This window comes from Manis javanica, chromosome 6 (assembly GCF_040802235.1).
Source record: "Manis javanica isolate MJ-LG chromosome 6, MJ_LKY, whole genome shotgun sequence".
In the NCBI taxonomy this organism is placed as follows: Eukaryota; Metazoa; Chordata; class Mammalia; order Pholidota; family Manidae; genus Manis; species Manis javanica.
Window position 1 is genome coordinate 22,632,172 of NC_133161.1, and position 24,946 is coordinate 22,657,117.

General features: G+C 53.7%; 1 protein-coding gene across 3 annotated transcripts; it reads left to right on the forward strand.

Annotated features, from left to right (window-relative positions):
• The first annotated feature begins 8,720 nt into the window (after window positions 1–8,720).
• IMPDH1 (inosine monophosphate dehydrogenase 1) lies at window positions 8,721–24,533 on the forward strand. 3 transcript variants are annotated; one of them, XM_073238483.1, is made up of 15 exons: window positions 8,722–8,991; window positions 13,103–13,204; window positions 15,312–15,360; window positions 17,089–17,190; window positions 17,338–17,412; window positions 17,676–17,882; window positions 18,036–18,123; window positions 18,969–19,168; window positions 19,785–19,875; window positions 20,100–20,195; window positions 21,531–21,674; window positions 21,777–21,921; window positions 22,203–22,346; window positions 22,474–22,557; window positions 23,781–24,533. In XM_073238483.1, the coding sequence occupies exons 1-15, from the start codon at window positions 8,822–8,824 to the stop codon at window positions 23,800–23,802; spliced, it is 1,719 nt and encodes a 572-aa protein (XP_073094584.1). In that variant the 5' UTR covers window positions 8,722–8,821; the 3' UTR covers window positions 23,803–24,533. The 3 variants fall into 3 exon arrangements, with proteins under 3 accessions (XP_073094586.1, XP_073094584.1, XP_073094585.1); XM_073238484.1 differs by having other exon boundaries at window positions 13,106–13,204; XM_073238485.1 differs by lacking the exon at window positions 22,203–22,346 and having other exon boundaries at window positions 8,721–8,991.
• Window positions 24,534–24,946: the final 413 nt, after the last annotated feature.

Below are 24,946 nucleotides of genomic sequence, written 5' to 3' on the forward strand. Positions count from 1 at the left end.
CTGACCATACCAAATGCTGGCAAGGATACAGGGCAACTAGAACTGGGGAGGCAAAATGGTTTGGCTACTTTGGAAAACAGCTTAGCAGTTTCTTATGAAATTAAGCATACACTTTTATGTCTCATCAATCCCACTCCTATTTATCCAAGAAAAATGAAACCTTATGTTTACCCAAAAGTCTGTGCGTGAATGTTTACAGAGGCTTCATTCGTAAATGCCAGGTGTCCTTCAGTTGGTGAGTGGATTAAAAAACTGGTGATATGGCCATGCAATGGAATCCTACTGGGCAGTAAAAACGAAGGGACTACTGATACAAGATAGGTAGTGGTGCGGATGAATTGCAAATGCATTATGCTACATGAAAGAAGTCAGTCTTTAAGGGCTACATGTTATATGATTCCACTTACAGGACATTCTGAAAAAGGCAGAATTATAGGAACAGAAAACAGATTAGGGACTGCCAGGGACTAGGGGTGGTGGTGGTGGGACAGTTGGCTACAAAGGGTCAGCAGGAAGTAATGGGGACCATTTGATATCTTGACTGTGTTGGTGATTACATGACTCTATACAGTGTCAAAACCCACAGCTGCATATCGAAAGAGTGAATTTTACTGTATGTAAACAAAATTTTGAAAAAATGGAATGAAAAGCCAGACATAAAGGCCACATACCATTATATTCCATGTATATGAAAAGTTCAGAATAGGCAAATTTATAGAGATTGCAAATAGTTTTGTGGTTGCCAGGAACAAGGGGAGGGAAGAATGGAGAGTGACTGCCAGTGGGTGTGGGGTTTCTTTTGGGGTGCTAAAAAGGTTCTGGAGTTAGACAGTGGTGATGGTTGCATAACCTTGTGAATATACTAAAAATACTGAATTGTACACTTACGGATGGTAAATTTAATGATATGTGAAGTATATGTCAGTTTTTAAAAACGACTAAAAAAAACCTTTCTCAGCCAGGTTCCTCATCTATAAAATTAATATTCTAACTTTAGGAATATTATTTAGGTCGCTGTGTGGAATGGAATCAACATAAGTAAAGAGTGTAGCAGTGTCACACACTGGATGCTCAGTGAATCGTTAGCTGCCTGCCAGGACTCTAGTTTTGGCCTAACTGCTCCGTGTGGTCTTGGGAAAATCACTTCATTTCCCTGAGCCTCACATTTCCAATCAGTTGGATTAGATGGATCTCAGGTTCCCCTCACTCTGGCAAGGACCCTGAAATCACTTGTTGATTGCTGAAAACACAGAAAATAACTTGTGCCTGTGCAGTTCTCAACATTTCCGAAGCACTTTCAAGTAGCTTGCACCTGTGTTACCTCACCGAGGCTTGAGTAAATTCCATCACAACGACAAGCTTCAGAAAAGCAAAGGATGAGTCAGCAGGAAGCAGAGGCCAAGGTGTGAAAGAAAGGGGACACATACTTGTGCAGAGGGGCCCCGGCTCAGAAGGGCTGCAGAGGTTCCCGCTTGCTCACTCTGGGACGGACGCGATGCCCCGTGGCCAGGGCCGGAGCCAGGGCCTCCCCCGCCCCCCACGCCAGCACTCAGGGCGATGATGGCAGAGCCTCCATTACTTTCAGCGGGCTTGTCAGAGACACTCCACTCCAGAACCCCTCCCCCAGCTGGCTCGGGTTTCTAGGGGCCACAGAAACCCACTCTGATGTAGCTCAGTGGTGATAATCAGCTTTTCAAACCACTTCCTAAATCTGCTGTCAGTCTTGTGAGTGTTCCTGGTTGGCTGGAAACGAAACAGAGCAGTGTCTCCAGGCGTTTTAGGACAGATACCATGGTCTTTCTCCTTTCTGCAGTGTATGTAGTGAGAAGGAGCTGCAGATTAGGGCATCCTGTCTGTCTCTCTGTCTGTCTCCCTCTCTCTCCCTCTCAGACCTGCCTGGAAGGCGGGTGGGATTATGTCAAGGTTCTGCCACGGTTCGGATATGGCATGGCGTGAAGACTGTAGGACCTACAGTGGGAGGGTGGAGAGGGGGAGGGGAGCAAGGAAGGGCGTCCATGGCACCGAGATCTCACCCTGGCCTGGGATCACCAGGCCGCCCCTGCACCTTCAAGGAGGTAGAGGTGCCTTGGTCCTCCCTCCCCAGGGGCCCTCGGCTGAGCTGCAGACGCACCCTGGGAAGGGAAGGCAGGGCTGTGGATGCAGGGCAGCGGTCACCCAGGGCAGGAGGCTTGTGCAAGACCCTGGGGATCTGTCCAGAGGCCCCTTATCTCCAGCAGGAAACCTTGGGCAGCCCCCACATCCGTCCTGAGGATGGACTGGAGCGCTTGGGGGGAGGTATGGAGAGAGCAGCACAGATCACTCCCCTCCTGCAGCCCCTCAGGTGTCACAGGTGAGTGGGTGGATGGGGCAGGAGGGACTACAGCTATGGGAGCCACCCGGGTCTGGAGGCCTGGGAGCAGGCTCGGGAGGGGATGTGCCCACATGTGTCCCTTGATGGATCCGGCAGTGGGAGGCAGTACCAGCGGGCAGAGGGAGGCTTGAGGGGGTGATGTGGGCCTGGGACTACCACTCCTGTGACCATCTGCCCCCAACATCCAGGCCTTCACCCCAAGGAGGAGGAGGAGGTCCCCTTCACCTCTCTCCCCTCTGCCCTCTGTCTGTCCAGCTTGCTTTCTATAACCTGGCAAGAGGCGGTAGAAGGCAGGGGCATATTTGGCAGGGAGGGAGTGTGGGGCTCCTTCGGGACTTGGGGCCCAATTGCCTCCTAGTTTGGATGGGAGTATCTTCCCCTTGCTGCCCTCATGGCACCCTGGGAACAGGAATGCACCCGTAGAACCACTCCTCAGGCCAGACAATGCAGTGCCCAGGGTGGGGGCCTGTGCAGGTGCCCTGGGCCCACACTGGCACCACAGTGCCCTGCACCCTTCTGCTTTCAAGCCCTGGGCAAGAGGCAGGAATGGGTTGGGGTGAAGGCCAGAGTTTGTTGTGGCTGTGATAATGTCAGGGACTCCCAGGCAAGAGAAACGTGTAGCTTGCACATTGCTTACATTTTTCTTATGAGGCCAGCCTGGGAAATGGTTGGAAATACAAACTAGGGAGGGTGGGCAGGCTGTCCTCAAAGACAGGCTCTTGATGTCACTTGTGCCCCTGTGGTGAGGGGAAGGGCATCTCCGTGGGGACCCAGTGCAGAGGATGCTGTGGGCATGGACACAGGGAGCTGCTGTGGTCTTGGCATAGATCTTTCCTGAACTGGAGGCTTCCACCCTCTGTGCCACCCCACCCCACCCCTTCACCAGCCCTGAGTGACCTCACCTGAGCCTCACAGGAAATGCAAAAGCCTGCAGTAGCTGGGTGGCTCCTAGCAAAGCTGCCTGGCTATTTAAGCCATAGAGACTGGGCTGGGACAGAAGGGGATGAGGGAGAAGAGTCAGGATTCTGGCGCCTGGGTCCTGCCTCCTCCCATCGACCCCATTGCTGGGAATGTTGGTGGCAAGCAAGGGTGGGAGTGAGCCACATGCTCGGGGTTCTGCCTCCTGCAGGCATCCTAAACTCTAGTCTCCATGGGCGCTCCTCCCCTGATTCACCCGCCTCCTTGGTGTCTGGATGGCTTCTTGCCTCTGAGGAGTCTGTGGGCAGCCCCTGGCAAACCACTTGGGGCTGTCCCCAAATCTGGGTTCTGCATGATCTCCTCCAGTCTGAAACACCTGCCCTTCATTCTCCTTTCCTCTTTTTTCTGCTCCTGCTCCTGGATGCTTTCCCTCCAGGTCCCTTCTTCCCTAAACACAGGCTAGAGAGGAGAGACACAAGCAGATGGGGGAACTGGGGCTGGGACAGTTCCTCTCAACCTTTGCCCTCTGTCTCCTCAGAGCTTCTGAGTGGGAAATCCCCATTCTCCCTTTTTCTCCAGCAGATGAGATTTTCTTGCCATTTCATCTGATCTGACACCACCAAACATCTGTCTGACTCAGCCTCTCCCTTCCCGACTCAGCCTCTCCCTTCCCGACTCTCCCGTGCATGCTGGCTTCTCATTCACAGTGACCCGGTGGCCACACCTGCTGCTCCGGAGAGCTGTTCTGCTTCTATTGACCAGCTGGCTTCTCTTCCCCCAGCTAGTCTGTTGACTATTCATTGTGTGTCTGTGCTCTTTAGAACATGATTCCACCTTTTACCAGCCTCTGTCCAGTTCTTGCTTATGTGTGTGTGTGTTTCGGCTTCTATCTTTCAAATGAACAGATAGTGATGTTCCAGATAGGCCAGCTGCATTCAGGACAGAAGAAAGCTTCTGTTTGCATGATTCCCTGAAAATCCCATGTGGCTCCTGGTGGCAGATATTACATGAGGTGGGGCCATAGCTCAGGTGAGGTGGACTGCAGTGGAGAAAGCCCAGGGTCCGGGCAGCAGGACGACTGGCTTCTCACCCACCCCAGGGACCTGCAGGCTGTGCAGTGGAGCTAATGCTCCAGCCACAATGACACGCTCACTGTCCCACCCTCCTGGCTGAGCTATACTTCCTCCTTGGAACGCCCCCTCCAGGCCCCCTCCTTTCCTAAATTCTAACTCCTTCAAAGACCCATGCTGGTCCTTTTCCTCTGTTAAATCCTCCCTGATCAGTCCACTGATGGGCTTGGCTCTCCTCTTCTCAAAAACTCATGGCACCACCAAAGAGCATGTAATTATTCCATATCAGGGCTTCTCAACCTCAGCACTATTGACATTTTGAGCTGGATAACTCGTTTGGGAGGAGAGGAGGCTAGCTTGTGCATGTTAGGATGTTCAGTAGCATCCCTGGTCCCTACACACTAGATGCCAGCAGCATCCATCTTATTGTAACAACCAAAATGCCTTTGGACATCACCAAATGAACCCTGGCGGACAAAATCACCTCTAATTGACAACAATTACCTGATTTTGTATTTAGCTTTTAATATTTCATTTTCCTGACTAGATTCTGTTGTATACCCTAATGTGTCTGGCAAACTGCTATACCTGTCATGTGCTCCATAACTATCTATTGAACAAATCAATGCACCCTTTCCAAATGCTAGAAGTGCAAGTAGAAGTTATTATGATAGCTACCTTGAGGCCTAAATTACACTTGTACAGGATAGATATATTCATATTTGCTCCTAAAAGGTCAGTCGACTCTCTTCCCACAGTGAATCTTGAGGAAAAACTGTTAGCAAGGTTCTTTGCTATGTCTACTGCAGAAACTTTGCCATAAAAATATTTCCAAGCTAAACTCCATTTATTTCAGGTGATACCTACTCAGATCAAAATCTGAACCATAAAATAATCTGAACTATCCTTTGAAGTGGGCTAAACCTTGTATTGGATTCTGTGCTGATGGTGTCAGGTTCTGTCTGAGGGAAGAGAAGACAAGAGTTACCTGGAAGGTATTTAAAGGCTCAAATGTTGGAATAAACAGGCTCAGGGTCTTACAGGGCTTCACCAATCACTACCTGATTATGGAACAAGCTGCTCTACCCGCCTGAACCTCAGTTTCCTTGCCTGAGAAATAGATATAAATAATGGGAAACAGGATTAATGAGAAAAGTGCCTATTCTAATGTCTAACACATACATACTCAATTAATGTTGGTCTCCTCATCATTTGTTTCAGTCTCATATTATAGTTATCCTTGCTTTTCCTGCCTTCCTACACTTTGCGTGATTGAAGGGCAAGAGCTGTATCTAATTCCTCTTTACACTCCTCTAATGCTTTGTCCACAGTACTAGTGCCTTTCCCATAGTACACACTTCATACATTTTCAATGAATGGACTATATGCCTGACTTCAGGAAGCCTGGAAAATATAGGAGTGCACACAGACTAGCACCCAGGTGGACCGCCACCCCTCAACTTTACAGCCCTTATGTTAATTGCACCCTAATCCTATTTGTATTTGATTCATATACGTTGTTTCAAGATGGAAAGGACTTTCTACAAGATCTACTCTCTTATATCACAGATGAGGAAACAGGCCCAGTGAGGATAAATAGCTCTTTCATGTACAAAAAATTGAAATGCCCATTGTCCTACCAGCTTTAGGAAGATTAAGCAGTTTTACCTTCGTTCAGTTTTCTTCAAATAGTTCCTCCAAACCAGGGTTTCTCAATATCAGCGCTGTTGACATTGGGCTTGGATAATTCTTTGTTGTGAAGGGCTCTCCTGTGCACTGTAGCATGTTTAATGGCATCTCTCACCTTCACCCACTAGGTACCAGTTATAAACCCCCTAATCCCCCTTACTCATGATTATCAAAAATGTCCCCAGACATTGCCAAATGCCCCAGTCAGAACCCTGGTCTAGACATTACTACAGGTGAAATCCCTTCATATGAAATGCTGAGGCCCTCAGGTTATCCCATTGAGATGTGATTGTTCTAATGAATAGTTTGCTATCAAATCTCATTTGTAGCCAACAAGCCCTGGAGAAAAGACAGAGCCACTCTGCGGCAGTGCCAGGTCTCAATCACTACCCAGGGCCCACTCATTATGTATGTGTGTATCATTTACTTATCACATTTTGCCTTCTTCCAGGGGCCTTTGAAGTAAACTCTGCTTCATTTCTTTCTCAGAAAAACTGGCTATGTTCTTTGTGTTGCCAGGAGTCTGGGCTGTGTGGAGGGGTGTCCTTCTCACATTGTACCCTTATTGCCTGTTTGTCTGCCTGCCCCAGTGCATTTAAGGCCCACAGCAGCAGAGACAATGACCATCTTGTTCACCACTGCACTTCCAGCATCTAGTTGGCACATGGGAGGTGCCTGATAAACATTTGTTGAATGAATATATAATTGAAATTATCATAAATTGCATTGCCCTACCAGCTTTAGCTGTGGGTCAAAAGTGCAGAAGTTAGCTATAACTTACTTAGCATAGAATAATCTTTGCTTCTGTTTATTCAGAGCTTACCAAGAGCCAGGAACTTCACATGTGTTATCTCACTAGTGGCAAAGCAACCTTATGAGACAGATGTTAACCCCATTTGAAATATGAGGAAACTGAGGCTCAGAGAGTTTGTGACTTGGTGATGATATAGTAAGAAGCCCAAAGAAGCCCAGATTTGGACTTAGGCTCACCTAATTGCCAGTTCTAGTCCTCTTTGATATACTACCTTTCCTTTTTATAGTCATAAACCTGTTTCTGGCTCTTTCTGTGTATAGAATGATTGGTTCAAGAATAGGGACCAGAAAAACGATTTAATCATTTTGTATAGCTTAGATCAGACCACACTTATCTCTTTGAGAGATCTGCAGGGACATGGAAATAATCCTGTTATACAAAATTGTCTTAGTCCATTTGGGTAGCTATAACAAAAATATACGGATGGGGTAGCTTAAACAACAAACATTTTGTTCTCACAATCTGAAAGCTGGAAAGTCCAAGATCAAGGCACTGGAAAATTTTATGTCTCGCGAGACCTTCCTTCCTGGCTTATAGATGTGGTGTCCTTTCATGGCAGAAGGGTGACGGAGCTCTGGGGTCTTTTTGTAAGGGCACTAATCCCATTCATGAGGGCTCTGCCCTTGTGACCTAATCACCTCCAAAAAGCATCACATTAGGGATTAGGTTCAATGTGACTTTTGAGGAGACATAACCATTTCTATAGCAAAAATATTGTTTATGATGGCATTGATGGTAACAAGAGTTCACACGTGGCCAAGAGTCAAAGAAATTGTGTTTTAATTCTGAATCTCGGGAATGGGTGTGTATTTGCATGGGAAAAAGTACCAGGCAGGATAAAATCTAAGATCTTACTCTTTCATAAATTCAATTATTTTGTGAAATAGTTGCTGAGAAATCTGATTCATAACTCTGCCTCCTTGAAATACATCTTAACACCCCCGATTCACTCAATGTTTACCATTTGCTCCCTCAAGATTGTCAGATTTTTTTAAAGAATATGGTGTAAGAATGGTCAATGTTTATTTTTATCTACTTTGTCTCCTCAAAGAAATTGTCTGAGGGCAAGGATTTTTACTTTTCTTTACCACCTTTGCTAGGTGTTCAATCATTGCTGACAATGATAATAACATTGATGAAACAGGAAAAGGTATGTTCTAGTCAGTAAACGAACAGCTTTGAGGGCTCAGCCGCACTGGAATACCACAAGTAACGGAAGACAAGGCCCTCTTCCTTAAGGAGTCTGCATCTTTATCTCTTCCTTACCTTACCTCAGGTAGTGGCAGATAAGAGCTGAGGGAAATCTATTTTCCTCCCGTCCGATGGAGTCCGTTGGACAAGCAAAGAGGACAGTTGGCAGAGATATGATATGAATAGTCTCCCTCGCCTCTTGACTTAACGAGGTAGGTCTGCGGCTTGCCGGTAGAAGGCGCTCCAAAGGTCCATTCTATCGGCCTCTAGAGACACTGAGCTCCTTTCCTCTTCTGGTTTACTTAGAAGTGGCCCGGAGAAACTGGAAAAGTCCGAAAGGAAGGAAGGGGATGTTCTTTACAGTTTTTCTTCCATCTCATGGTATCCCCTAGCTGATCCCGGGACGGAATGATGGGCTGGATCTGAGCATTCGCATAGAGCGGCCAGGAGGAGCGCGGGGCTGGGGAGGGGGCGGCGGAGCCGGGTGCGTGTGCGCGTCTGTGCGTGTGTGTGTCTGTCTGTGTGTGCGTGTGTGTGTGTGTGTGCGCGCGCGCGCGCGGCGTCGGGGCGGAGTCCATCAGGCTCTCAGATCCTCCCTCCCCCGAGCTGCTCCGCCCCTGGCACTCGGACCCCGCCCCTTGTTCTCAGACCCCGCCCCGGGGTCCCCGCCCCCTCCGCCACCCGACCAGGCTGCTCTCACTCCCCAGAGGGGGCCCGGGGTGCCTCCAGGCGGAGAGGCTCCTGCCGGCCCTGAGCCTCGGCCTCCGCATGGAGGGGCCGCTCGCTCTGCCAGCGGGGTCAGGGCCGCTCCCGCAGCCGCTGCAGGGAGGCGGAGCCGCCGCTGTTCCGGAGCCCGGAGCCCGGCAACACCCGGGACACGAGACGGCGGCGCAGCGGTACAGCGCCCGCCTGCTGCAGGCCGGCTACGAGCCCGAGAGGTGACGCCCAGGGCACAGCGCGCGGGGCGCATCCGGGGCGGGCGCGGCGGCTCCGGGAACCGGCGCTGCGGGGGAGGGGAGGGGCAGTACCACCATCCTGGCCCACTAACCGCCTCAACCTTAACTTCCTGAAACCGGGTTCAGACGCTGCTCACCCAGCTTTGGTTGGGGGGATGCAGGAGGGCACTGTGCAGAGGGTTCGGTGCTGCGTTGTACCGGGGAGCAGGTCAAGAAAACGCTCCCTAAAATCTTAGCTCTGGGTCGGACCTCCACTGCACACCCGACGACACCTGGTCCAAGTGACTCCAACTTCTGGGGTTCAAACAGTGCTTGTTGGAGTCCCAGTCCAACTTTGCTTATCCCTCCTTAGCTGTTTCCTCCTAGAACTGTCTTCACAGTCTTACTGGCAGGTGTAGGTGTCCAGATGGATGCTTTCTCAGAGCCACGTGTGGACACTGTCCCTTCCTCACCATTTACTGAGGTCTGTGGAGGCTGCCAGTGCAGGTGTCTCTCCTAAGATTCAGGACCACCTTGTCCCTTAAGCCTGCTGGGGTTACTGGAGGAAGAGTGGGGGTGTTGAGCTGAGCTCCAGGGGGACTGGCTGAAAGGGAAACAGTGGCTAATCTCTGGATTGTATCACAGCTTGAAATGCAATTCCACTGTGCTTCTGGTCCAGAGGATTTGGACTTCTTTCTCTGCTCCATCTGTTAGTGCTCAGCAGCTTGGGGAGGTGACCTGGAAGCTGGGTTTGGGGGGGTGGGGAGTGGTCTGAGGGAATTAGCCCTGCAGCTCTGACCAGGGGGAGGCCCCTTATATACGAACTTTTAATAGTTTAAGGGGCTGCTAGACCCTCCTGCCCCTCCAGGCAGCCTCTCTAGAATTGACTCTGGTTCAGGCAGCCCTATCCTTCCTCCCATCCTAGAAATCCAGCTACTGGGGCTCAGGGTCCAGAGCACTAGGGAGAGGCTACAGAAGGTGTGAGAGCAGAGTGGGGCACTTCAGGGCTTGATGGAGGCAGTCCCTTGGTGAGACCAAGTAATGCCAAAGTATCATTTCAGAGCTCAGACCAGGGCCATGTAGGAGCAACCCTTCTCCGAATTGTACTTCTGCACCAAGGGGCTGTTCCCCCACCCACTGGACCAGGCTCCAAAGAGCCTGTATAAAACCTGAGCCACAGCCAGGTGGTGTACTGAGATTCAAAACCTGCTGGCTAGACCTCCATCTGCCACCGCTAGCTTAAAGCTGTGGGAAGAGGACAGGGTTGGATGAGAAGTCCTGGGTTTGAGGCCAGTGTTACTGCTCTCTGGCTTCAACTTGGCAAGCCATGTTCCTTGTCCCAGCTCAACAATGCCAATGTTGTTACCTCTTCTCCCCGCTAATACTCCCCTAAATCCTTCTTTCACAAGTGTTTTGAAATCTTTCTCTTAAAAAAATCCCAGACCACATAGACACTTCCAGGCTCCCAGCCTAGACCTTGGTGCCCAGCTAGGCACTAATCCTCCCCTATCCTGAGGAAGGGGCTGGAAGGGGCTTAGACAGGCTCTTCTGCCCTGCTGTCCTCACAGCTGCTAGGTAGGGAGCCTCTGGGGACCAACAGCCCTTCCTCAGGCTGAGGAGGCCCAGTGGTTGCCTCGGTGTCTCCTCCCCACGGAGGAAGCAGCTGGGGAAGATCAGGAAGAGGGGGGAGGCAAGTGGGGGTGGGGGTGGGGGGATTAACAGCCTCCGGAAAAGGACAGTCTAACCCAGGGCTGAGCCCAGCAGCTTAGAGTAATGAGGAGCTCTGACTGATGGGGGTCAAGGCAGGAGGTCGTGTGGAGCAGCATAAGGGTAGTGGGGCCATGAGGTCGTCACTGGGAAGGTGACCCTCCCCACAACTTGGCTTGGCAGCTTCCTCCCCTGGGTCCAAATTCCAGACTAAGGCAGAAGTCACATGAAGAGATGGCAGAACCCAGCCCCAGTCCTGGGCCCTAGCTCTGGTGGAACGGGGAATAGTGCCCTAGCATTCCTGACCCATGCTGTGACCTGCCACCTGCACTCTGTGCCTGCGCTGCCATTACAGCCCCATCCTTCTTTGGCTAGAAAGGTGCCCCAGGTCAGTTCTGAATGGCCAAACGTGCTTTTGCTGGGTGGTCTGCCTTAGCTGGCCAGTGGGGAGGTATTAGTGCTCTTCCCCTCAGGATACCCCCTTGTCTTATGGCACAGGCCCTCTGGATGAGCCTTTGAGTCCTGAGGAATCAGAAGTGCTTCCCAGGATCCCTGGAAAGCTGGCCCCAGCCCCCACTCACCAGAGGGCCCAGCAGGTTTACTTCCTCCCTTCCAAAGCCAGAGGGCCTTTAGAGGCCCCCACCAGGAGCCCTCCTTGGGGGTCCACTGGTGGAGAGGGAAGCTTGAGGGGGCAGTCTGTGATGTTCACATCTCCCACAGTAAGAGGAAGGAGAACATTGGATACTGTGCATCTCCTCCAGCAGGTCAGTCTCTTGGGCCTCATTGCCCCCGCTCTGTGGGAAGCCTGTCCTCCCCTCCACTCTGCCCACAAATGGAACAGTCTGTGTTTTGCTGGTAGGGTCCTGGGGCGTCACTGGGGGAGGCTGGGCATCCCAGGGAGCCTCCTCCCCTGGGCCTGGCTGCCACCACACTGCTGAGAGGTAAACAAACCCAGCCTCCCAGCACTGGGAATGCAGGGAGAGTGTGCCACAGACCAACAGCCACCTTGCTAGGGAGACGACTGTGTCTCTGCCCCACCTCTCTCACCTCACCAAGAAGTGAGCTGTGGAAGGAGACCAGGAGAGGAAGGAAGATGGAGGAGACCGTGGAGTTTGGGTGGAGGATCTGCTCTCTAGCTTTTGGTCAGAGGGTAGCACTAGCAGTTCTGGTCACAGGCCCAAGACCCTCCCTCATCTTCCCACCACACTACCCTCCCAAATAAAAAGAGGTAGCAACATTGGCATTGTTGAGCTGCGACAGGGGACATTACTTGCCCAAGTTCTTCCCCCTGCCATCCCACCTGCCCCCATCTGCATCAGTTTGCTACCTAATCTCGCTGCCACCATGTAGAAATCTGTATCTTAGAGCCCTTAAGACTACCAAACCTATGCTTCAGGAAATTCTCAAAACTTCCCAGGCCTCTACCCTAATTTGTATGCATACTTGCCTAAGCAAGGCCCAATATCTTCCCTCATCTTCCCACCACCCAGATAAGAACAAATTTTCCTTTCTGAGGCTAAAATGCCTGGTCTGCACCCCACTTTCTGAGCTGGGGATAGGGATGTCAGATGGAAGCACTGGACTAGGAGTCAGAGGCGGTACTTGCCCGCTACCAAATGAACTGTAGGTTTTGCATCTATAAAGTAGGGGTACCTATTAATTGGAAAGTAATGGATTGTAGAGTAAATGGGATCATTTATGAAAAATACCCTGTAAACTGCAGAGGACCTCAAGGCCGCCCAAAGGTCAGGGAGTGTCATTGTTAAGAGTGGCTGCCCCCTAGGAATGATGTCGGGGTTCGGGGAGCGGAAGCTACTCTCAAACTACTGCGTGTTGGGGAACTGTGAATCCAGACGAGTTCTTCCGCGGTACAGGCCCTGATCAGAATCCGGGCCTTAGTGTTGGGGAAAGCCAAACCTTCTTAGAGGTTCCTCTGGGGAGTTGGGGGTGGGGCAAGGGGACACACGGGCTAATGGGGGCCGCAAGGCCTGCGGGAGGTGCAGAGCGGGGCGTGGTGCTGCTGGGCGCCTAGGAGGCGGGACGAGGAGCTGTGGGGGGGCGTGTCTAGGCTTGGCCCTGCCCAGTCCCCCGCCGGACCCACTCCCCCTCTCCCGCCCGGCCCGCGCGGCTGCTGTGCCACTGCAGACGGAGCAGGGTGTGCGCGCGGCGGCGGCGGCTGGGCCGGGCTCCACCGGGCCCTTTGTGCGGCGCGGGGCGGAGGCGGCGGTCTCCGTGGGAGGGACCAGCGGAGAGGGCGGTGCCCCGGGTCCTCCTAGCCGCTGCGGCAGCCCCCGCCCCCGGCCCGCCCGGCTCGCGGCAGCAGCGTGGCCGCGGTGCGGCGTCAGCGACAGCGGCGGCGGCGGGGCGGCACGCGCGGGTGTTTATGTCGGGTCGCGGTGTACCCCAGCAGCATGGCGGACTACCTGATCAGCGGCGGCACCGGCTACGTGCCTGAAGATGGGCTCACCGCGCAGCAGCTCTTCGCCAACGCCGACGGCCTCACCTACAAGTAAGGGCGGGGGGCCTCGACCCCACCTCGGTGCAGGCACCAGCGCGCCACGACCCCTCTGCCCCGGTCTTGCACGTGCACCGCTCCCCCTTTCGGTGATGCCCGCTTTCCTCGGCCCCATTCGAGAGACTCGAGCGGTGGGGGGGACGGGGAGGGCTGGGCAAGGGAAGGAAAGCAGCCCGCGCCACGAGCAGACGTGGCACAGCGACAAGGCGGCCCTCGGTGCTATGTCCCGTTTCTGGCCAGATCCGGGTCTGGCCTGCCCTCTTTTCTCATGGGCATCTTGGCCTCATGGTGGGGTCCTTGGGGCATGTGGAAACGCAGTATGTGGGAGTTATGGAGAGACTTTCCCAGACATCCGTCTAGGACACCCTCTCACTCTCAGCATCACCATGAGGACAGAGGGGGCCCAGCTAAGGCAGCTAGCTGCTTGTGTGTTGCTCTCAGGAGAGGCCCAGATGGGCAGTTGGGATGGCTCCTTTTCCCACTGACCTATCCATCCTCTTAACACTGTGCCATTCATGATCTGCCCACAGGTTAGCACTGGTGTCTCCCCTTGACCTCCTCCTCCCATGGGTATTCTGTGACTCCCATCCCCGCAAGTCCACCTGGCATGGTGTTTTGGGGGAGGATGGAACCTATTTGCCTCAGGCTCTGTTTGCATTTCCATTTGCCCTGGGCCAGTTGTCCTGTAGGCTGCAGGCCTGGCACTAACTCTCCTGGCTGCAGGCTGTGTGCATGCCAGGAAGGAGCATCAGAACCTGGGGCTGGGGTGGAGTGGGGATGCTGGCAAGCCAAGAACATCCTGCCCTGTCCCCTGCCAGTCCCTTCCCTCTCCTGTAAGCACTCCTGCTTGGCTGGCAGTTCCCCTAGACACCAAGATACCCAGCCACTCCTGAGGAGTGTCTCCTCTTGCCTCTCCAGAGCTGTGGTGTGGGCCGGGTGAGGGATGTATATAATGCCTAGAAAATGCTAAGTGGCCCAGACTCCAGCATTTCTTTTCTGGCCTCTAAGTGAGCCAAAGAGGCCTTTTTCCTGTACAGAAGAAGGGCTGCCAAGGGGCAGGAGCAGTTAAGATTCTTTATTTCTTTGGTGGTCTTTGATATGGGGGAGACAGTATCCCTTTGGTGTATTTTTCACTAAAGTCTCCCAGGGAAACTCCCTAGGGAAATTCCTAAGCGTTTCTCTAGGCCTTGAGGCAGGTTAAAAACCCCACCCCTGCCACCCACCCTGTAGCTTTTCCTTCCAACACTGGGGTGCCTGCTGCTTTGCTTAGTCCAGTAGGGAGTGTTCTGAAATGTGGAACATTTGCTTTGGGGTATGTCTGTCAAGGATCCTGTGATTTTAGGCAGATTGAGTCCATGGGCTGTGGCCCTAGCATGCCATACCCATGCAGGCCTGCACTTACCTTCTGGAATTTGCTGTGATCATGGCCCACCCTAGTGCTGGCAGCTGCCAAGCTTTGGCTGGGGCCCCAGTATCCTGATCCTAACCACAAGGCCTGTTCCTCCTCTTTCCCATCCCAGGCCATTTCTGTTGGTTTCTCCAGTCCAACTGGGCAAACATTTCCAAGTGCTTGTGCTGTCAGAACATGTCCTGGGCTCAGCCCCCTGGGGTCTCTCCATGCTCTTATGAACCCTGTATGACTCAGCAGCCCCAGCACTGGGTGGTGCAGCTCTCCTGTGAGTGTGCTGTCCATGCCATGTTGTACTACTAAGTTGTTCTCAGGTTCATTGCATGCTTACTTCTGTCTGCCCCCAATCAAGATTGAGAAGTTTTCGAGGGCAGGCACTGTATCTGCTGTGTGTGGCCAACCTCTGTGTCCCTTGAATAACTCTGAGCCCTAAAGGCAATGGACAGTTGGGGCCAACAGTGTTGGTGGCACCCCAAGTTTAGAGACCTCCTGCTGCCTCTGGCTGTAGCTCTCTGGGCAAGACTTGGCAAGATGCAGTGGGAGGCATGAGAGTGCTTCACCCCTGATCAGGCAGCAGAATTCAGGGCTCCAGTCTCTATCCCTTTCCCTACCCCAGTGCTGCCTCCCCTGCCATGGCAGACCCTGCCCCCCCACACCCACCTAACAGTAATACTCACTTTTCTCTCTTCACAGCGACTTCCTGATTCTCCCAGGATTCATAGACTTCATAGCTGATGAGGTGGTGAGTACCTTTTCTGCTGACCTGGGGGAGAGGGGCTGTGTATGTGGTGGAAGAGGCTGGTTTATTGCTCAAGGGCAGAGTGTGAGAGAGACTTTTCCTGGGAATGTGGCCTTTCTTGCTGCCAGAGAAACTGGCACATGGAATGGGTTATGCTTAGTGGGGCAGAGACAGCTGTGGGGATTCTGGGGCTTCCTGAGTGGTGGGTCAGGCACAGTCTCTGACAGAGCCTAGGTGAGGCTCAAAAAGGCCCTGGGAGGGGATGGGTGTGGGTGTGGCTGACTTATTACCATAGATCAGTAAGATTGTATTTTGTCTGAAATGCTGAGCAAGGACATGATAGAAACCAGTAAAATTATGGAGACTTTAAAGGAGGTGAACAGACTTGTTTAAGGATCCACAATATATAAGAACTGGCAACAGAATTTGAAGGAGTTAGATTTTATACAAATAGTTTCTTTTCTGTTGCTGTTACCACTGATACTTATTCAGATCTGATTCTCATGAAAGATCAAAGGGCCTAGGTGTGCCTGGATCACTTACATGTTGGCGAAGCTCACGTCCACCCTGGGTAGCCAGTGCTGACTCAGACAGATTTTTAGGAGGAAATCTGTCAGCAACCAGGAAACTTTCTTGGCCCAGCTGTTGAGTTTAACAAAGTTAACCAAGCACCCTAGCTTTGTGCTGGACCCTGGGCAAGCTTCCAGGAAGAGAGGGATGGGAAAGACCACTCCTGGCCATCAAAGATCTCCCTGTCCTGTGACCTCTGTCAGGAAGGCTGTGGCTCTTCTCCTGTAGTATGATGTGAGAGGAGAAGGGGGAGTTCAGGGACCTGTGATTCTCCAACAGTCATACACCAAAGTCTGTGTCTGAGTGTTTTGGGGGTTAGGATTCACGCTGTTGGCCTGAATCTCAGAGGTGTCTGTGATATGGCTCTCCCTACCATTCCCTACCACTTGCAATCCTGACATCTCCCTTGAACTCAAACCCTTACTACCTGTTTGTCTGGATGTCTAATAGACCCATTCCTATAACTTCTCCCTCCCAGTTACCAGCATCTCCTGCCTGGATCTGTCTTTAGCCTCCTTGGTGGTCTCCCTGCCTCAAGCCTTATTACCTATTATTCATTCTCCACATCAGAGCCTGACCTCTTCAAAACATAAATCAGATCATGTCTGTCCTCTGCCCAAGACCCTCCAGTAGCTTCTCAGCTCATAATCGAATCTAAGCTCCTCTCCAGGGCCTTCAAGGCCACACATCCTACCGCACCCCTCACCTCTTTCCCCTTGCCCCCTGTGTCTCTCCCTTTCCTGTACTCCACTAGCCTTTCACTTTATTAAATACATCTCAGGAAGGCTTGGAATCAGGGTAGGTTTCACAGATAGTTCCGTCTGCCTGGAATGACAGTCCCTTATACTTTGACTTGATTAGCTCCCACTTGTCACCTCCCAGGAAGGCTTTTCCTGATTTCTACATCCTTATTCGAATGGGTACTTGGCCTTGTTGTTTTTCTTTGGAGCCTTTATCCTGACTTAAATTATCCTATGCTTTTGTTTGTCATCTTTCTGTCCAAGTAGAATGTCACCTCCTGGATAGATAGGAGGGATCTCATCTGCTCTGTCACTGCCCTATCCCCAGGCCTGTCCTGGTGCTGGGTACATGGAGGAGCTCAGTAAATGTCTGTTGAGTGAATGATAAAACTCTTAACATAGACTGTGCCTCCATCCTCAGGACCTGACTTCAGCCCTGACTCGGAAGATCACACTGAAGACACCACTGATCTCCTCCCCCATGGACACTGTGACAGAGGCTGACATGGCCATTGCCATGGCTGTGAGTTGGGTACCTGGGTGGGGACCCAGGGCTGAGGGGACTGCATGGGGTAGGCTGGGTATCTGGAGGAAGTGGAATCAGAGGTGAGGTTTGCAGAGTGAGAAGAGTTGGGCTCCTGGCTCTGACCACGCTTCCCTTCCACCCCAGCTCATGGGCGGTATTGGTTTCATTCACCACAACTGCACCCCGGAATTCCAGGCCAACGAAGTGCGGAAGGTCAAGGCAAGTACCAGGCCCATCCCCAGAAAGAAGACAGCACCTGGCAGCCCCACCTCACGGTCCTCCTCCCTCCCTTGCCAACTCTTCAGGCTGACTGTTGTGGGGTCCTGTCTGCCCTTCTCCACAATGGTGGCCCAGGGCCCAGCCTTCATTTTCTCTCTGGTCCCCGACCCTATTGAGGGCCCTGGCTCCTCTGTGGAATGGCCAGGCTGTACACCACCTCCAGCTTTTTTCCAGTCTTTTCCTTTCCCGGTCTCTGCCCACAGAAATTTGAACAGGGATTCATCACAGACCCTGTGGTGCTGAGCCCCTCACACACTGTAGGTGATGTGCTGGAGGCCAAGATTCGACATGGCTTCTCTGGCATCCCCATCACTGAGACGGGCACCATGGGCAGCAAGCTGGTGGGCATCGTCACCTCCCGAGACATCGACTTCCTTGCCGAGAAGGACCACACCACCCTCCTCAGCGAGGTACGTACAGGGCAGGGAAAGTGTGGCTGGGGCCGAGAGAGGACCCCACACCCTGGGGCCTCAGGCTGGTGCCTGTGACCAGGGACCAGAGGGAGGTCTGGCTCCCTTCTCTCTCACCTGCCAACCTGCAGGCAAATGTTCCTGGCCCCACAGGTGATGACACCACGGAATGAGCTGGTGGTGGCTCCAGCAGGTGTGACATTGAAAGAGGCAAATGAGATCCTGCAGCGCAGCAAGAAAGGTACCAGGGAGTCGGCAGAAACTCAGACCCTCACAGCCTAGCTCCCCATACCCCAAGACCCCCTGTTCCTTCCCAGCCTTACAGGTTGTCCCAGCAACCAGATTGGGCCTGGGGGAGATTTGAATAACAACCCCAGGCTGCAGAGTGATTCCTACAGTCCTTTTCCTGGCTTAGGAAAACCCGTTCATACTCAGCATCTTCATAGTACGTTTCCAAAAAAAACTAGTCCTCTGAAATGCTCATCACAAAAAAGGGCTGTGGGTCTTAAAAGTCTGAAAAAATGCTTTCTTTATCTTACCATCTTGCAATAAAAAATTGTACTTTTAGTTTATTAAAGGCTTTGAGAAGTCATACAATTAAATTTATTTGACATTGGGGCTGTTAACATAATATTCACTAAGTTCCTATAAGAGGTACTGAGAAATGCTTCCCTGGCCCATACTGGATGGTTCTCTGGGGGTGGTATTGGGCAGGGCACATATTCCTCTCTGCAGGGAAGCTTCACATTTGTGCCCTAGCTAGGAGTTTTCGGCCACTGTAGCCTGTGGCCCAGCAGTGAAAGGCTGTGCTTGGGGGCTGCCCACTGCAGCTTGGTCAGGCCACAGGGCTAGAAGAGCTCCAGGAACCTGCTTGGCTGTGAGGTTTCTTAGCTTCTGGTTCCTTACGAAGAGGCCCAGGTCCCTAGTTGCACTCCTGGGTGGGTGCTGTCGCCTAGTGGCTGACTTGGGTAGTTCAGCGGAGTCTCTGTCCTAGACCATTTTCACTCTCACTGTTGCCCTCCAACCCCACCCTATTCCCCAGAGGTCAGCTCCTTCCTCTCACTCACCTCTGCATTCCTCGGTCAGGGAAGCTGCCCATCGTCAATGATTGTGATGAGCTAGTGGCCATCATTGCTCGCACCGACCTGAAGAAGAACCGGGACTACCCTTTGGCCTCCAAGGATTCCCACAAACAGCTGCTGTGTGGTGCAGCCGTGGGCACCCGCGAGGATGACAAATACCGCCTTGACCTGCTCACTCAGGCGGGCGCCGATGTCATAGTGCTGGTACAGGCACCGCCCGGGAGTGGGGGTGGGTCAGTAAAGGTCTGTGGAGACCCAGGTTCACCTCTAAGCCTCAGAATTAGGAGGGTCACTGGTACTCTGACAGCTCAGAACAAATTGCGGACCCCTCTGGGGGCTCTCCGCACTCAGAAGTTGACCCTAAATAGTTACAGCTCCCATTTGTTGAGAACCTCCCACTTGCCAGGCCCAGCATTAAGACCTTCATGTTAATGAACTCATCCAATCCCCGCAACAGCCCCCTGACGTACCGTTACTGTGCCCTCTTGTCAGAGGAAGAAACTGAGGCTGAAGAGGTTAAGTAATTTAATTTGGTTAGTGAGTTGGTAAGAATAGATACTGCCCCAGGAAACATCTCCTTGCTGTGAGGTCTAGTCCATGCGGTGGGTTTTGCTTTGAGACTGTACATCAGTGTTGCTTAACCCATGGCAGGCCTCTTTGAGAATCGGCTGAGAGCTGGCAGCTGTCTTCCTAGAAAAAAGAAAGGCATTCTCATTACATTTTTCATACAGTTTTAGGAGTTTGTCCATTCAAGATCCCCCTCCCCTAGTGAGGATCCTTAGCCAGTAAAGCCTAAACTTCCCTGTCCCCCTTCTCGCAGGACTCATCCCAAGGGAACTCTGTGTATCAGATTGCCATGGTACACTACGTCAAGCAGAAGTACCCCCACCTCCAGGTGATTGGGGGCAATGGTGAGTGCACGGTCCCCTCTCACCCCATGGCTCTTGCCCCCTCTCTGGGTAACTTTTCTGTCCTTTGGCATCCCCAGGTGATGGTGCCACTCCTGCATGGGGGGCAGAGGACTGAATAAATGGGCTTTGGTCACTCTGAGTGGGGGGCTGGAATGGGGTCACAGGGATCCCCAGGACAGGGCGGGGCTATCCCACCCTCACACTGTCTTCCCCACCCCTCACAGTGGTGACGGCAGCCCAGGCCAAGAACCTGATTGATGCTGGCGTGGACGGGCTGCGTGTGGGCATGGGCTGCGGCTCCATCTGTATCACCCAAGAAGGTAGGAATCAATAGGAGAATGAGTTACTGGCAGTTAGCAGAGCCCTAGCCCTCCACAGGCCCCAGGGCCTCACACTCAGTCAGCAGATGCATGTTGAGGGCTTGCTCAGCCAGGCCCCTTCCTAGGATGGCGGGTTCTGGTGTGACCCAGGCTCAGACTCTGCCTGTCTGGCCCACAGCCGTGGGGATGCAGGAGCAAGAAATGAGCCAAATGTGGGTGTGTGCCAGCCTCTTCTCTGATTCTGATCAGAGAGACTCTATCCGAGGCCCCAGGCCGGTGTGAGTACTTGTCTGAAGTGCCTGTTGGAAGCCAGCTCAGGGTTTGGATTAGCTTTGTGACAAGGCGGATACTTAGGTCAAGGGGACAGCATGTCCCTAAATGTATAAGGATATGCACCCTTACTGCCATGTGATGGTGGTCAGGGAGAGGGGTTCCACTCAGTCACAAAGCCCTTTTCTTGGGTGGGTTCCTGAACACGAGGTGAGGGATAGTGACATCCTGCTGTGTGTCCCTGCGTGGTTGAAGGGAGCTCCCTGGGAACTAGTGTCTGACTTGTGGGTCCTGGCTTGGCCTGAGGGGATGTATCTGCCTTTCTAGTGAGGGACATTTACCTGAACATTGAGCGATCCGTTTGGTCTTCTCTGCTCAGAACATCTACCCCTTTTGGTCTTCAGAGTCTCTGCTTTTGCGTTTCTGCCCCTCACCTTAACTGACCACTGTGGTGGAACACAAGCCTTTGCTCAGTCACGTAATATATTGATTGAGCCCTTACTGTGTGTGAGGCACTGTGCTACACCTTGGGATGCAACAGGGACGAAACACACCAAAGGTACCTCTGGAGAAGGTCTCTTCCCTACTTTATCCAGCCTTGCTTGCATCTCTGGATAAGTGCTGGTTTCTGAGAATTCCCACTTAGAACCTAACACTTAAGCACCTTGGACAATTAAACTTATAGAAATGCAAACCAGTATCCCAAAGGAGCATCTTATCCTAGTCACAGGCTTTGCAAATAAAAGCCTCGACGGGGAACTTATGTACAGAGAGGTGAGGCTGGGGACCACCAGGCCTGTGTGCACCTGTCTGGGGGTTCTTAGACTCTGAAGCCGCTAGTGCTGCCCCCATCAGGATCTCCCTTGGTGCTGTTACAGGTGGGGTGGTCCAGATCCCTGGTGTGACATTCACCCTAGTGTTATTTGCTGCCACCTGCCTAGTGCCTCAGGAGTGGCACACAGCCCTGTCCCTTTTCCAGAGTGAAGGGAGGGCACAAAGAAAAAGGGGCCTGTACCTGGCCCCTGTGATGCTGTTGACACTTCTGTCCTGTGTGCCCTCCTGTAGTGATGGCCTGTGGTCGGCCCCAGGGCACTGCCGTGTACAAGGTGGCCGAGTACGCCCGACGCTTTGGTGTGCCGGTCATAGCGGATGGCGGCATCCAGACTGTGGGGCATGTGGTCAAAGCCCTGGCCCTTGGAGCCTCTACAGGTGAGGGGGCTGCCGGGGATTGGGCAGGCCAGTCGGGTGCTGGGAGCCAGTCAGGGGCTGGAGCTGTGGAGCTAGAGGCACTGACCCCCTCGACCACCACAGTGATGATGGGCTCCCTGCTTGCTGCCACCACGGAGGCCCCCGGCGAGTACTTCTTCTCAGATGGAGTGAGGCTCAAGAAGTACCGGGGCATGGGCTCGTTGGATGCCATGGAGAAGAGCAGCAGCAGCCAGAAACGATACTTCAGGTGCCATGACCCGAACCTTGGCCCCAGGCAGATGAGTCCTCAGCCCTTCAGTCTCCATGCATGCCTTTGATTCCCAACGTGGCCTCCACATGATAGTTCTGGAAACCGAGGCACAGGGCACATGTAGTATAGTTGAGCCAGTACCTGGGCCACCCAACTCAGAATCCATACTTTTCTCGCACGGCTGCCATGGGTCCTGGGTGGTATCCCCTCTTCTGGTGCACTTGAGAGGTGGGGTTGTTTGCGGGCTTCTCTGCTCAGCCGCCTTGCCCTCCGTGCAGTGAGGGGGATAAGGTGAAGATTGCGCAGGGCGTCTCGGGCTCCATCCAGGACAAAGGCTCCATCCAGAAGTTCGTGCCCTACCTCATAGCAGGTATCCAGCACGGCTGCCAGGATATTGGTGCCCGTAGCCTGTCGGTCCTGCGGTGAGTGCCCTGACAAGGGTGTAGCAGGTGGGGCACCAGGGAGGCTTCTGGCTCCTCCCTACTTCCCTTCTCTCACTCACTTCTCTGCTCTTGGTGCCCCTGACCTGCTCCACTTACCTGCCTGCAGGTCCATGATGTACTCAGGAGAGCTCAAGTTTGAGAAGCGGACCATGTCAGCTCAGATTGAGGGCGGTGTCCACGGCCTGCACTCGTAAGTGTGGTGGCCTCCTTGCCCCAGCTGGCTGGCACTGGGTCAGGCAGGTGGGGCTGTGGTTCAGAGGTGGAGCTGAGATTTCAGGGACCCCATGGACTGTCTGCACCAGGAATGGATGCTGCTGCCAGATGACCTTGTCATCCTCTCCTACAGGGCTCAGGCCACCCTTGAACCCTGTCCTTTAGCCGCCATGCAGGCAGTCCCCTCCCCTCCCCTCGGGCATCCCCCCGAGCAGGGCACGGGAGAGGGCACTAGCCCCTCCTGGGCTCCTAGGCCCTGCTTACCCAGAAGCTTGGTGGCTGGTGGCAGGGGCTGGTGTGCTGGGCTCTTGCTGGTGGCAGCACCTGGCAGGCAGGTGGAGTCTGGGGGCACGAGCCCTCTGGTAAGGAGAAGGACAGAGAGACAGATTCCGAGGCTGGCGCTGGGGCAACCGTGGGTGGGGGCAGTGCTAGTTGGCAGCGGTAGTTGCAGGCATGTGGCCCCGCCCTGGTCGAGAGGGCCTGTCTCCCCAAGTACAGGCGGGTGTCTAACCTGTGTCTCTTTCTGCCCCATCCTCCCGTAGCTATACCTTTCTGCCGTGTAAGTAACCGCGCTGCCCGGGCCAAGCGTAGAGTAGAGCAGGGGCCATCTAGGTGGGAGCTGGGTGGGGGGCCCTGGTTGGGGGTGGTGCCGGGTGTAATCATGGGACATGGACCCTAGGGCTAGCTCTGTGGTGGGAGCAGCCAGCAGTGGCTCTTCCTCCAGTGGAGACAGTCCCTCTGGGGTACAGAGATGTTCCTGACCACAGGCCTGAGGCTGCTTATGTTGGATTGGACCCGGTGACCACAGGGGCCTCCTGGGTCACTGTGTGTGCACAGGTCGGGTGGAGACATGGGCTGCAGAGGCTCATCTCTGTGGGGATGGGTTGTACTTTCCTGAGCTGTGTCTCCCCACCGGGCACTGAGGACAGGCCACTCAGCTGTGGCTGAGGCCAGAGTAGCGTGGCTGTCCCTTGGCCTGCCGAGGTTCTTCAGGGGCCTTGGCCTGGGGAAGACGGAGGCTCAGGGCCTGCTCTTTCTCTCCATGTGCCCCCCATGGCTGAAAAGCAGGGACTTCTGCAGCTCACCACTTCTCCTGCATTGGGGGGCACCCCTGTGGCCCAGGGCCTGTGCAGGGTGATCTGGGAAGGGAGCAGAACCTACACACCCACTCTTGGTTCCCTTCTTGCCTTGTGCCCACAGTTACGAGAAGCGGCTGTACTGAGGATGGTGGTGGAGGCCGAGGAGGTGGAGGGGGTGCACCTCAAGGTTCCCCTTTGGGCACAGCCTCCCTCCGTAACTGAGCAGTCCACAGATTTGCACTACGGATTCCCCGGCAACTTTCCAGGGAGAGAGGAGGGGAGGCCCTGAGGACTGCACCCCTCCCTGGGCATCTTCTGCAGAGTCAGGACCACTCCCAGAGCTGGCCTGCCTTGGGAGCCCCGCCCCCTGTTCCCCCTTCTTCAGTCCCCTTGAGCCCAGCCAGCCTAGGCTCTCAGGCCGTGCGCCTGCCTCAGGTCTTTCTCGCTGCAGCCTGCTCCAGCCCCGGCTCCCCCAACCCTGGGGCAGGTGGCGTCCCTTGCTTCTCCTGTAGGGCACCTCCCTCCCTCCCCCTTGCCCCAGAAATGGTGCTCTCCTGGCCCTGCCTCTGGCCGCTTCCCAGGCTGCTGCCCCCTTAAGCCACGTGGCACCTCTGGGTTCCAGACCTAGGCCACAGGGAGGTCTCTGCCCCCTTCCCCTGGCCCTAGGCTCCCGGGCTCTGCTCCTCAGGCCACTCCCCTGTCCTTGTCCCTGGGGAGGAGGCTGCCCATCATTCCTGACTCACCACCACCCTAGGTGTGCCATCCCCACCCTCTCCTCTCTGCTGCAGTCAAAGGCTTTAACTTTGCACACTTTGGGGTCACAGTTGCATCATTGTATATTAAATAATCTGAATAAATCAAGAGGTCTCAACTCCTCTGCTATCCTGTCTGTGTCCACGAGGCAGCTGGCCTGTCCTGGTGGTGAGCTGGAGCCCAGAGCCCCATTAGAGCTGGGCTTGTGGTGGGGGATGCCAGGCCTGGCCTCCCCAGGAAGGTGATGAGGAGGATGTTGCAGTACTTGAGAGGGTGCTGGTGCAGTGGGCCATGTGGTGGCAGCTCTCCTAGGCCTGCGCCCACACCGGCATGCCCACCTGCTGCCCGCTGGCTAGGAGCTCGTGCAGGCAAGCAGTATGGTGAGGGGGTCATCGTGACTGAAGAAGACTAGCATCAGGGTCCTCACTGGTGGCTGCCTGAAAGTACTACCATTGGCTCAAAATGCCCAGGCACAGATGGAAGCAGAGCATGCATGGCAGTGGTCCTGACTACCAGACCCAGGACCTGTGGACT

Excerpts from the sequence above, each read along its gene's own strand:
- IMPDH1 (XM_073238483.1), top strand. The coding sequence starts at position 8,822 with ATGGAGGGGCCGCTCGCTCTGCCAGCGGGGTCAGGGCCGCTCCCGCAG. Across the intron at positions 19,876-20,099 it reads CCAGGTGATTGGGGGCAATG|TGGTGACGGCAGCCCAGGCC; the intron begins GTGAGTGCACGG and ends CACCCCTCACAG. Across the intron at positions 22,558-23,780 it reads GGTGTCCACGGCCTGCACTC|TTACGAGAAGCGGCTGTACT; the intron begins GTAAGTGTGGTG and ends TTGTGCCCACAG.